The following is a 14005-nucleotide window of genomic DNA, read 5'->3' as shown; positions in this document are numbered from 1 at the left end:
ACTTAATCTAAGCAAAAAGACTTAATCTAAACAAAAACTTAATCTGTGGGACTGGAAATTAATGTGCCAAAACTGGTGTGTTGGAAATTAGGCCTAATTGGTGGATATGTTAATGAAGGGATGGGTTATTACACCCATCACTTCCTTTTGGGGTCCTTAAACAAAGAGACTTTGTGAGGAAGATTGGTGCATGCAGACATTGCCTGGCGGAGAGAAGGGGAAGGCGCGAGCTTCATCATTCTGGCTGCCACCTCCACCATTTCCTGGGACCTTGGGATCTACCATGGAACTGTTGGGCCTTCATTGTCCTGATCCTAAAAGATGCCCTGACCAGACCGGGCCAGATTACATGGCCATCCCCATTGGCTCTGATTTAAATCCCAAACACCGTCAGAGATCTGAGACTTTGTCACCCTCTTGTGTGTCTTTTTCTTCCCAACCTTATTTCTTTCTCTTCCCTATCCCTCTTCTTTTGCCTTCTGTATAAGAGTCTGGCTTAGCTGGCCAAGACTGCATATTTTACAACACTGCTGTAAGCCTGTGACCGAAAAGACAAGCAATGTCTAAACAGCCCAATGCTGGTACAAGTTTGCCAGGTCTCAAAGTAGCTAATAAAATGATGTGCATGTGTTTCTCCAGCAGTGAGGTAGCTAGTAAAAGTGAACACCAGAGATGGAAGCAGTAGTATTTTTCTATCTCTGCTGGGTTTTTTTCCTCTTCCCTTTTGTGTGCATTTGTCTTGTTTTGTCTTACAAAACAAACAAACAAAAAACAGGATTGGACTTTAATAACCGTTCCAGCCCATTGGAACTTAGTCTCTAACTTAAGTCTCTTTTTTCTGGAAAGGACAGTTATTACCATCTTTGATACTATCGAAAGACTGTTAAAAAAGGTTTGTTCCTTATAAAAACTCTGTATAGCTAAAGAGAGAGGGAACAAGGGTTATGAAATGAAAGCCTTATTTAACCCTTTACATTTCAAATGCTTTAACTGTTTTTCTTTCTTTTCTATATCTTCAATGAAATGTTAAAAAAAAAAAAAATTAATGGAGTGTTTGCCATGGTACTAAGCAGGCAGAGGTCTCTGTATACCAAAATCTGAAGCTTGTATGAAACTATTTAATGTTGGACAGTAACAGTTACGTTAACACCTTTAACACTTTGATTGTATGTAGTCTATTGAAATTAATACAACACGCCGCATTGTGTTTTGCTCTATACAAACCCTCATGAAGACAGTGGTTCCTGCCCCAAAATTTTAGTTCATCGTTGTGTACTCTTTTTAATTCCTTCCACTTCTAATCACCATAATAGTGTATATGCTGGATTGCTGATATATTATATCTTTATGTATGTGTGTATATAGTATTGTTGTATAGCATTCCAAGATTTAATGGGGGGTGCATTAGAAAGAATGTATAAAATGCTTATGATTAGATAATACGTTATTTGCCGAAAGAATTCTTCTTCCTGTGCTATAACTAGGCCATACTTAGTCAACCTATTGCCCTGTGTAACACGAATAAGTAAGCGGCCTGAAGAATCGGTACAAGAGACACTGGCTGCAGCAATACCAAAAATCATGGCAGCATTTGGCAACTTTGCAAATGACAATGAAATCAAGGTACAGCTGTTTTAAACTATTAAGAAACATTTATATTACACATGAGAACATAGTTAATCAACCATTAATCAGATGTTACAGACGGCAGTGTAACAGCTACCAGATTTGAATTATTAAAACATGCATTATTTATATTTTCTTCTACCCCTTGGATTGTTGATAGTAAATTTTAAATCAAAATTATTTTTTGGGTGGATGGAGGGGAATAATTTTCTTGTTTGCTTGCTTACTGACTTCTGCCTGTCTTTAAGTAACTTTTATGATTTTTTATTTTTTGTAACCTTTTAGGTTTTATTGAAGGCTTTCATTTCTAATCTTAAATCCAGTTCTCCTACCATCCGTAGAACAGCAGCTGGATCAGCAGTGAGCATCTGTCAACACTCACGCAGAACACAATATTTTTATACCTGGTTACTGAATGTGCTTTTAGGTAAGTTTCAGGAAACTGCCAATTCTGTTTTTTCCAATATTACTCATGCCTTGAGGAAGTAGAAGCAATCTAAATTATAGTAATTCCTATGTTAGGTAGCTTTGCTTGCCAGCTTCTATCGTGCATGTTAGGTGTCACCAATGCTTGGTCTATGGTAGTGGTTCTCAGCTAGGGGTACACGTACCCCGGGGGTACGCAGAGGTATTCTAGGGAGTACATCAACTCATTTAGACAGTTACCTAGTTTTACAACAGACTACCTATAAAGCACCAACAAAGTCAGTACAAACTAAAATTTCATACAGACAATGACTTGTTTATACTGTGCTCTATATACTACGCACTGACATGCAAGTACAATATTTATATTCTAATCAATTTATTTTATAATTATATGGTAAAAATGAGAAAGTAAGCAATTTTTCAGTACTAGTATGTTTGTCAGTTTTTTATATTTTTATGACTGATTTTATAAGCAGGTAGTTTTTAAGTGAGGTGAAACTTGGGGAGTACACAAGACAAACCAGACTCCTGAAAGGGGTACAATAGTCTGGAAAGGTTGAGAACCACTGCTCTGTGGTATTGTCGCATTTAATCAACATAATGAACAATTAGGTCTGTCCCAATTTTTGCCTTTTGTTAAGGGGACTTTACCGATACATAATGCCATATTTCTATGGTACTTAACACCTCTTCCCAAATCAGATAAATGCTATATCAAAACTATGGATAGATAATCTAGAAGCATAGATTAATGAAAAAGCATAGTCCGCAAAATAAAATGAGACAGCATTGCTACTTAAAACATGTATATAATGAAAAAAGAAAAGTTGGAATAATCCAGTAAATCAGAACTTCCAGTGTGCTTGGAGGATCAACAGTTTCATTAGTCTGTTAACTATGAAAATGTCCTTCTAATTCTAGTTCTGTTAATGGAATAAGCATGTGGATTTATTGCTAAAAGAATAAGACTTGGCAATGAAATAGTTGTATTTTTAAACTTTTATCAAGAGTTAGAAAAAACTGAAATCAAATCAATGTTATGATTATTTCAATGTTTAGGCTGGGCAAGATGGACACTGCCCAGTGCAGGTGTCAAGTGACTATTCTCTAAAGTTGAAAGATAATAGTCAAAGAAGGGGAGCATGCAATTGGGGCATTGGGAAGGGTCGTTCTGGGATCGTTCCTAGATCTCTTCTCCATTTGGGAGCTATAGAAGAGGTTCACCCTTTCCACCAAGTGAAGGGTTTCTGTTCATATTACGTTCTGATTCCAAAGAGAAAAGGAGATCTCAGACCCCTCCTAGACTTGCAACATTTGGCCTCTGTCATCCCCTCCGAGGATCCAGGCAACTGGTACACTGCTCTCGACATGAAGGATGCATATTTTCATGTCGCTATACATCAGAGCCATAGAAGATTCCCAAGATTTCTGGTCAGCAACACCCATTATCAGTTTGTGGTCCTATCCTTCAGTGGGCGTGTATGCAAAATACATGGTGGCCGTAGCTGCATTCCTAATTAAAACACGGATGCAAATATTTCCGTCCCTGGACGATTGGCTGATATGAGGTCTGGTCAAGCTCCAAGCAGAAGTCATTCTATCCTGGATCTGTCCCTTTTCAGTGTTCTGGTCTGTTGATCAATGGGGACAAGTCAGTACTCTCCCCAGCGCAGAGAACAGAATTTATAGGGGGGATTCTGACTTCTATAGTTGCCAGAGCATTTCTGCCTGAAGCCAGATTCCGGACAATGTTAAACATTTCCATAGATCTGAAATTCCATCCACTTACAACAGTAAGAAATTGCTTCAGACTACTGGGACACATGGCCTCTTGCGTGTATGTGATTCGGCATGCCAGACTTTGTCTCAAAAAGTTGCAGGCCTGGTTCAAGTTGGTTTACTCCTCCATCACTCGTTGGACGTGCTGATTCAAGTACTAGCCGCCTTGGACTGGTGGTAGATGGATCTGGCCAACGTACGTAATGGGAATTTCCTTTACCCATATTGACTCTGCTTACAGATACTTCCTCTCTAGGTTGTGGAGCTCACCTACCACACTACCAACTCAAGCTGTGTGTTCTCAACAAGATTTGACCTTCCACATAAACATGAAGGAGTTGTGGGGTATTCATCTGGTTTATTGATCTTTACTCCTTCAGATGAAGGGAGAGAATCTACAAGTCCTCATGGACAACGTTGTGGCAATATTCTATATGAATGGGCAGGGAGGGTTCAGATCAGATTGTCTCTGTGAAGAGGCGTTGTATCTGAGTTTTGTATTGCCAATGCAGTACATCTCAAAGCCTCCTGGGAGTTCAGTAAGCAGATTGTTCAACAGAGATCACAAGCAGACTCTCAAGCTGAATGTGGTGAGATTAATTTTTCAAACCTGGGGGGATCTCTCACATAGACCTATTTGCTATTCTTCCTAACAGAATGTAGTAGGTCTTTTGTTCCAGGGCAGCGCACAGTCAGGGATCTCTGATAGATGCTTTCCTACTGTCTTGGAACGGCAATGTGATGTATGCCTAACCTTCCATTCCGCTCCTTCCCAGGGTGTTGCTCAAGCAGGATCATGCTTGTATGATCCTGATAGCCCTGGTGTGGCCACACCAGTGTTGTTTCTCCAGTTTGCTGAGTCTCTTGGCAGGGCTCCTTTGACACTACCTCCAGAACTGTACCTGATCTCCCAAGACTGCGACCTGCTACATCCCAACCTGGCTGCTCTTCATCTCATGGCCTGGATGCTCCATGTTTAATGCCTTAGGAAGCAGAGTGTTCAAGGAAATGAACAAAAAATTCTCCGGAATATCAGAAAGCTACCCACTAGATATACTTACCTGTTAAAGTGAAAATGATTCTCCTTATGGTCAAAACAGACAGGTGTTTCACTAATCCTAGGAAAAAGAAAAGGAGTACTTGTGGCACCTTAGAGACTAACCAATTTATTTGAGCATAAGCTTTCGTGAGCTACAGCTCACTTCATCTCAGATAAATTGGTTAGTCTCTAAGGTGCCACAAGCACTCCTTTTCTTTTTGCAAATACAGACTAATCCTAGGCTCTCTCCAACGTATTTTGGATTAGTTGTTCACCGAAAACGAGGCCTATCAGTTAGTTCCATCAGGGTTTACCTGGCAGCTGTCTCTGCTTTCTACCCTCCAAATGTGAGCTGCTTCATATTTTCTGGTCCGATGTCAGATTCTTAAAGGGTCTGGACAGGTTATATCCCCATGTCATAGATCCCTTCCCTCTCTGGGTCTTAAATCTGGTGCGAGAAAGGGTGATGGGATTGCCCTTTGAACTGGTTGCTGCCTGCTCTTCGCTGCATCTCTCTAAGAAAGTAGCATTTTTGATAGCTATTACCTCAGCGAGAAGGGTGGTGGAGTTATGAGTGTTGGGAGCTGACCCTCCTTATGTATTTTTTTTATACATTTGTGTCTGCACCTCAAATTCCTGACTAAGGTAGTATCAGAATTCCACCTCAGCCAGGGCATATAATTACCAGTGTTCATAAGGATGAAGCGAGGCTCCATACCTTGGATATTAGAAGGGCCATTGGCCTTTTATGTGGACAGGACTAGATCTTTTATGTTGTCATCCCAGCTGTTCATCATAGTTGCAGATAGGATGAAAAGCCTTTCAATCTTGACGCAGAAGATTTCATCCACGATTTTTTCCTGCATACGTCTATGCTATGAAATTGCCAATATACCTCTCTTTGCCAGGGTGGTAGCTCTGCAAGAGGTCAGGCAGCTACCACAGCTTTTTTTGTGGGGAAGGGGCGGGGGCTCAAATACCCATTGCAGACATTTTGTAGAGCTGCAGCTTGGTCATTGGTACATACAGCATAAGTAGCAGTAGAAGTATCTTAGCTTTCCAGAGATGTAGCAAGTTTGAACAAATAGCTCTTCAGTCCTTGTTCAAGTAGACTCCGAATCCCACCTCCCAGTTTGAACTGCTTGTGATTCACCTGAAGTGGAATGGACATGTGCAATCACTTGAAGAAAAATACCTTTTCTGTAACAGTTGTTCTTAAAGATGTTGCACATGTCCATTCCATGGTCTGCTCTCCTTCCTCTGTATGGAATCTGGTGCTAAGAAACTGAGTGGGGTCTGGTACGACTCCGACTTTTGTACCATGGTGCAGCAGCAGAAGACAGCAGATGCTGCCTGTGCTGCCCCAGTTGGTACCGCCAAGGGAAACATCTCTGACTCGGGTGCACACATTCCTGAAGTGGAATGGACATGTGCAACACATCTTGAAGAACAATTACAGAGCAGGTTAGTAAACCTTTTTAGTTCTCTACTACTCTTGCTTTTTTAGTGACACTTCTGCCATAGTATTTTTTGGGGGTAAGTAAAAGAACTGATGATGATGTCTTGAGTTAATGCATAGTACTTGTACTACCAGTAAGACAAGAGTCATGATAACTTGTTTGCAGGTTTGTTGGTTCCTGTGGAAGATGAACACCCTACTCTTTTAATTCTTGGAGTACTGCTCACACTAAGGTATCTAATGCCATTACTGCAGCAGCAAGTAAAGGATACCAGCCTGAAAGGCAGTTTTGGTGTAACACGAAAAGAAACAGAGATTTCACCTTCTCCAGATCAACTTATACAGGTGAGAGTTGAATGGTAACTCTTTCAAAGTACTAATTGGCTTGTGAACCAGCAAAAATCCTTGTAATGTACAGTATAATGGATTTCTCATATTTGTTAACTATTTTAGTTCTGAGTTGGGAGGGGTTCAGAGTTCACTTTTTGTCAGTATTATTCATTATTTGATTATATGTTTGCCCAGTGACTGGCAAAATATAAATATCACTGCAAAGCAAAGTGCAATGGCAATATTATGGATTAGTAGTCCTGCAGGAGCAAAGGACCATCACAAACCTTGCCACCTTCCGCTTCAAGTGCAAAGCACACTTATTTGACTTGCCTTCTCTAATATAGCAGTGTGTACCTTTTTAAAAATAAAAATCCTACCAAAACAAAACACACTGCACACAGAGTTTTCTCTGTGGGGAGAGGATGAGAGAAAACAAACTGCATGTGACAGATGTTAGTCACGTCACTTAGTGCACTACTGAAAGTTGCTTAGAACCTGTGGCTGCAAGGGTGGTATAAGCCTATTTAGAAAAGGAGATAGTTATAAATATTTACTGCTAAGGATTCTTTGATTTATAGGTCTATGAATTGACTTTGCATTACACTCAGCACCAGGACCACAATGTTGTGACTGGAGCTTTAGAACTATTACAGCAACTTTTTAGAACGCCACCGCCTGATCTTCTTCATGCCCTGACCACTTCAGGAGGCATTACACAGGTCAGTGTATCCAAAGACGAGTCTGTCAGCAGAAGCCGCAGTGGAAGCATAGTGGAGCTTCTAGGTAAGCAATATTTTTGGCGTTTTAGCTGAGAGATCAGCACACACTTTGCAGGCTCTTTAAATTCCTTAGTTAGCCAAAATGATTTAAAAAAATGTGTGTTTAAAACCTGTGTGTGGAAATGTCAGGCTTTTTCAGAAGCCAGTGTGCAGATTCTTTATGCATATAGAGGAAATTGGAAAAGATTGGAGTTTGGGACAATATTCTTAATATAAATATCTTAGTACAGTCTTATGTTTTGTACTTGTATCTCCTTTCGTTTAACCAAAAGTTGTAAGACCACCATTCTAATTGATAACTTTATGAGAAAATTAATACCCTTCTTACCAATCTTTTGATCAGGCAGTGGTGCGTGGAAAGCTGATCTAATAAAAATGTACATTAACTATGAAAGCTCATTGCCAATTGTCTAGTTTATGACCAACAATGATCATAAATTCTCAGTGTAACTATTAAGCTTGTCTATAATTTTCTTTAGGTTTTGATGCTCTTGTCTATGACGTACATGTTCTTATAAATAAAATATTGTCTTAACTCTTTAAATTTCTGAAATGAAAATCTTCTTTTCCTATTGGATTTTTTAAAAAAACTTCACTTTTATGGTGAACTCATTTTTTTATATTAGACGGAAGAATGAATATTCCAATCGCTCTGATTTACAAGTTTGTTGCTAATAGATAGTAATTCAGCAGCCAGGCAAAAAAAGACCACGACGCTGCAATGGTAAATGAATAGTATATTTTTAAAAGTGAAAAACTTCAGTTGAGTTCTCCCCTTCCCCCCCCAGAGTGCAAAGAAGTGTCTGAGCACAACATTTTAGAGCTGCTCTACCTGACAAGGATTGAAACCTTAAAGGAAACACATTTTTCTATTTAATTTCTAATCTTTGTCTAATGGCCTTATGAGGCTGTTAGAATTCCTTCTTAATTTTAGCAGCTCTGTTCTTTTCCCTGATTTTGTTACTTTGTGATTTGCAGCTAGAGGGGGGTCTTCGTGCAGCCCTGTTCTGTCAAGAAAACTAAAAGGTGACTATCTTCAGAATCACAATTGCTTAATCACATTATTTTCTGATTTTTCACTTGATTGTCTTGCTAAATTTTGATTTCCATTCACTAATGCGTTCCTCTTTGCAACTGGGATTGAAGAGTATAAATCTAATTTTTGTCAGAGTTTGACATTACAACCAAGATACAGTGAAGTAATTCAAAAAGCAGAAACGTTATTACTATTTTTTTCTTTGCTTTGCTGACAGAATTATCCTGATCATTACTGATGCAGCTTTCACTTTTTCAGCACCATTTCTAAAAATTAATCTCTGAACAGGGCCCGGTTACCTTTTTTTACAACAATATTTGACCTGTAATGAAACAAACACAACAGTTAAGAGACAAATTGGAAAATTATGCTTTTTGATCTTTCTCACTGTTTCATTCCTTCACTAATGCATGTGTATGTCTTGCATGTTTTAAAATGCCACTTGTGGTCTGATCTGATTTGTCTGTCCTGTGATGACTAACACTGCTCACTTATGACTTAAAATGCCACTATCATTTTGATTTTTTTCTCTGTCACTGAGGTTTGTCAAAATCTTAGTTTGAGCTCTCATCCTTAAACATTCTGTGCACGGTTTGACCATAATAACGTACTTCATGTTTAGTCATACTTGTGTAGCTTTCTAAAGAAGCTCGATAGCAGGAATGGAGCCATTATAAACCCCACCCTAGGTCAGGATTCACTAGTTCTGACTCCTGCTGTGCCTGTGCAAAATCCCATTGGCTTCCGTGGCATTCTGTGTGGGAACAGGGGTCTGTGCTAGTGAATTCCAGTATAGGATTTGGGGTAGAGAAGGCAGTATAAGGGAGAAAAATACCTTTATTTGGATTAACAGTTTAGAAGTAGAATGGGGATTCAACAAGCATGTGTTGCCTCTACAGCAATTAGGACCTCTACAGCACCTAATTTACATTGTTCCAAATATGCTCTTTTCCCCCTCTAATTGGTGATTTTGTGTGTTTGAAAATAAATAAAAAATAAACTAGCCTTGACCTCAGTGTGATAAGAAAGTAGCTTAATGTGATTAAACTCTGATATTGCTGAATGAGGTGGATGTTTGCGAGCTACAGCGATAGGTCTATATAAGACTCTTTTTAGGAAAGATAAAGGAAGAGATCGTGTTGATAAAGTAGAACCTATTTCTATATGAATCTGGAAGCCAGTTTACTATGCAACAAAATAAGTGAACACCACGTTGCACTATATACTAATAAAGGTATAATCTTTGTTTTTCATGTTTGGTTTAAATGTTTTGAATATAGCAGTAGGTCTTTAATAAAATACGTTTATACGTTACTAATAATTATAGATTAAACAGTCGTTAAATTCAGAAACATTAAACTCTCTACAATTAATGAATGAATATAATCCTCATTTGATAAAACACGTTTTCACAGCTTGTATCATTGCTTAATGTCATGGTCCTGCCTGTTAGATGATCGTGAAATGAGAGCTGATATTGTAGTTTACATGTAGTTGCATGTGGCAAATTTTGAGGTCTGAAGGGACCATTGTGATCATCTAGTCTGGGGCCTGCAATGTGCAGGACATCAGAACCTTAGCCACCCACTCCTGAAATAGATCCCTGACCTCTAGCTGAGTTACTAAAGTCCTCAAATCATGCTTAAAGACTTCAATTTACAGAGAATTCACCATTTACCATAGTTTAAACCTGCAAATGACCCATGCCCCCATACTGCAGAGGAAAGCAAAACCCCCCAGGGTTTCTGCCAGTCTGTCCCAGGGGGAAATTCCTTCCTGACTGCAAATATGGCAGTCAGACCCTGAGCACGTGGGCAAGATCAACCAGGCAGATACCTGAGAGAGAATTCTCTGTAGTAACTCAGAGCTCTCCCCATCTAGTGTCCCGTCTCCAGCCACTGGAGAGTTTTGCTACTGGCAGTTGCCAATGGGCCGCATGCCATTATAGGCAGTCCCATCACACCTTCCCCTCCATAAGCTTATCAAGCTCATTCTTGAAGCCAGTTAGGTTTTTTGCCCCCACTGTTTCCCTTGGAAGGCTGTTCCAGAACTTCACTCCTCTGTTGGTTAGGAACCTTCACATAATTTCGAGCCTAATCTTGTTGATGGTCATTTGTTCTTGTGTCCACATTGAGGCTTAACTTAAATAACTCCTCTCCTTCTCTGATGTATATAGAGAGAGATAATATCTCCCCTAAGCCTTCTTTTGGTTAGGCTAAACAAGCCAAGGGTTGAACTACGGTTATTGTAGTATCCTAACTGAATTTCTTTACTTATGCATGTTTTAATCCCATACTTCATGTTTATTCCTGCATTTTTCAGTATAAATGAATAGCATATTCAGTGTAATTATCCCAGTTCTTCCTATGAATTTCAAAGATGCATTCCTCTTTTAGAGAAGACTTTAAAAGTTAGCAGAAGTAGATAGTTGCATTGAAGTGGATTTCAAATTTTGCCATTTACTGGCATATAGAGCATTGGGGTTCTTCTCTTTCTGCTGGGAGTGGGGCTATTGGACTTCTAATATGCTCCCCATGGGTCAGTGGGTGGAGAGGTGAGGAAAGGGAGGCAGAAACACAGCAGCATTTGATTCCACTCCCAGCACTCTGTAATATCCTGTACTCACCCTGAAGCAATAGCACCAAGAATCTGGTTTTAGCTTTGGTTCATGTTTGGGCTATATTTTGAAGGCTGTCTTGTCAACCATAAGACTGAAAGACATATTTTCTAAATGAATGCTTACATATTGGACCACAACTGTACAGCATCTTAAAAACAAAAGGGCAATTATCTGGTCATTTACATGGCCACATAATCATATTATACAAAGGGTCCTGAACAGAGCTAAAGTTGACATCAGCTTTTGTTCATAACCTACTTTGCACTTAATCTTAAAGGTTACCTTCTTGGGAAACTGAAAACTGTTCTTTTTGGTTTCTTTAAAATGTCTAAATGCATGAAAGATTGTAAAATGAAATATCGTCTTCCCTAGTTTTGGTGGAGGAAATTCTAGTAGGAGTTTTCTCATCTCTTCATGGGTATAGGTGCGTGTATGTATGATTTATCATTGATAGTGTGACTGGCCTGCACACAAAGTACAGCGTCTGTCCTGAGGACCTTGAAAATCCAGAATATGTGGATTATAAAAAATGCGAGGAAGCTTGGAGCAGTGGGCAAATTAGTAGCATGCTACTTGTAGTATCAGAGAAGTAGTGGTTTTTAGGAAGGATTTGAATGAGGAGAAAGTGTTGAATCTTTCCAGGAAAGTGTTTATTTTCCTAGTTTGTCCAGGTTTGAATTAAATAAGTGTTACAATTTTTGGATTGTAAAATTTTTTTTTCCAGAAAAACCCACTCTCTTGGTAGTTCGGTCTTCACTTATCTGTTTTGAGATCATCCCACTATTCCATTTTTTGCTAGCGGAGTGGAGAATTCAAGACTTTACATTTCAGTTGTAAAAACCAAGCCAAAAATTACCATTCCTTTATCCATCAAGGAGAAATAAAAAGGGCAAAAACCCACTTATTTTCCCTTTGTTGGTCACCTTTAATGATCACATACTGAGTCTTCTATGCTTGAGGTTCAGAACAAAGTATGACCTTAAGTATACTCAACCATTTTCAGCATGATTTAAACTACCTGTAACTTATATCACTTAATTATTTTAAAAAAATATGTTCTTATGCTTTTACAGCGTAAAAAATAAAAAAGAGAAGCCTAAACATTTGTTGTAGAATAGATTTTTTTAGTTGTCTTTTTTTTTGCATTATTTTTCCTGAGTACTGTAGAATTGCACAATTCCATAATGCCACAACTACATTTTTCCTTATAGTGCTCTGCATAAAGACAATTCTGCAACTCTGTATTATCAGAGCTGTGTTTCATTTTTTTTCTTCACATGAAAAATACAAAATCAAGAATGTTAAATGCAAATGTCTGTGTTGATGCAGCCTTGTGGCTGCATCATAAAAGAAAACAAAATTGGAAATGCAAAACAGAATTCTCTGCCACACATTTTGGATTACTGGTTAGTCTTTCTAAATATGTAGTTTAGTTTACTGTATAGTATGTGTCACATAAGCTGCTAATACCATTATCACAATAACTCTTTTGTTTCCTGGATCTTTTTAAATGTTTTATCTTATTGCATTAGGTGGGGTTTTGCATCTTTATGTAACCTATACACACTTTTTTTTAAAAGCCCTGGTTGAGCACCCCATTATGGGATTTATTAGGCTGCTTTATTAAACTCAGACTTTGCATCCCCCACATGCTTTTGAATTTACTGAGTGTGAGCAGCATCCAGCCATGGACTTGCTCTGGCCTTTCAGGCTCACTCCTGGGGTGCAGACTGCAATGCTGGTACCCCTTCTCGGGATGTGGAGCCCAGCAGCTGAACTCGCCTCGATCCCAAGACTAGTGTGGACATCCCAAGTCTCACCAGGAGCTCATGCATGCCTTCTTCAGAGCTCCATCCTCGTGGGTACTCTGGATTACTGTTTCACCCTTTGGGGATTTTGTGACAATTAAAACCAGTAACACACAGACTTTGCAAACACACTTCTAAACCACACACACTTCCTTGGCCAGGTCTATATTTTGACTGCTTTGCTGGTATATCTATATTGGTACGTGTATGCTGGCAGAAGGCTCTTAGTGTGGATGCAAGTTGTGCCAGCAAAACTGTGCTTTTACTGGAATAACTGCATCTACATGAGAGGCTTTTGGTGAGACAGCTGTCAGTCGGGGATCACACCTCTTTACACCCCTGACTGACAGAGCTATGCTGGCAAAAGTCTGTAGTGTAAACCTGGCCATAGACAAAGCATACGGGATATACAGATCTATGAAAAAATATCAAACACCTGCATGTGAAACCCTCCTCCTTTTTCTCAGCCCTTCTGAGAGCCCTTCGGGTCTTAATCAACGTCTTCCAGCAAGTCCAGAATTCTCCAGCCCTTCTACTCCTGCCCAGTCTTGTCTTCTAGTTTTGATATGCTACCTCCTTGTTAGAGAGTTTCCCTTTTAACAACAGAATCCAGTACTCTTCCTGTCCTTTCCTTGGAGTATTTCCACTCTGTAATTCTTTATGGCCTGCTGTCTCCAACCCTCAGTCTTTGTTACTGGGGATAAGAGACATTTGCAAGCCAAACATTTGTGGCTGGTAGAATTTAATACCCTGATAAGGCAAGGTTATTGCAATGCTCATGGTCCTTAATGTCTGCTCTATTCAGGGGAGACACCCAGACCTTCTCCCTTTAAAACAAGAGGATTGATGCAGGGATACAATGAAAGCTATCAGTAAGGGTTTAAACATACAGGGAATTCATAAAAGACTGGAATTCATAAGTTCACATAAACAGATCCCCAAACTGTCACAAAATAATCAGCTTTTGTTTTGTCCTTTTGTCATTGTCCACTTCTCTCCTGACTACATAGTAAGATGCTGTCTGCTCTTTCTCTTATTCATTTTCCCAATATTCATTATTTTATAATAACTTGGATATTTTTTCAGTGCAATGATAG

At 39.2% G+C, this 14005-nt stretch overlaps 1 protein-coding gene across 6 annotated transcripts in view; it reads left to right on the top strand.

Annotated features, from left to right (window-relative positions):
- The window catches only part of HTT (huntingtin), a 183395-nt gene that overhangs the window by 20245 nt on the left and 149145 nt on the right, over window positions 1-14005 (top strand). For 5 of the 6 annotated variants that reach the window (XR_007356510.2, XR_007356512.2, XM_048849033.2 and 2 more), the window contains exons 6-10: window positions 1485-1623; window positions 1912-2053; window positions 6499-6677; window positions 7244-7448; window positions 8423-8470. Coding sequence is in view for 4 of the 6 variants with exons in the window: in XM_048849033.2 (XP_048704990.2) it covers window positions 1485-1623; window positions 1912-2053; window positions 6499-6677; window positions 7244-7448; window positions 8423-8470 (713 nt within the window). In the remaining 2 variants the exon portion in view is untranslated. The remainder of the gene's footprint in view (window positions 1-1484; window positions 1624-1911; window positions 2054-6498; window positions 6678-7243; window positions 7449-8422; window positions 8471-14005) is intronic. The other variant, XM_048849034.2, reaches the window with a different exon arrangement.

This window comes from Caretta caretta, chromosome 4, assembly GCF_965140235.1.
Source record: "Caretta caretta isolate rCarCar2 chromosome 4, rCarCar1.hap1, whole genome shotgun sequence".
NCBI lineage: Eukaryota > Metazoa > Chordata > Testudines > Cheloniidae > Caretta > Caretta caretta.
This window is presented reverse-complemented; position numbering and strand designations above follow the sequence as displayed.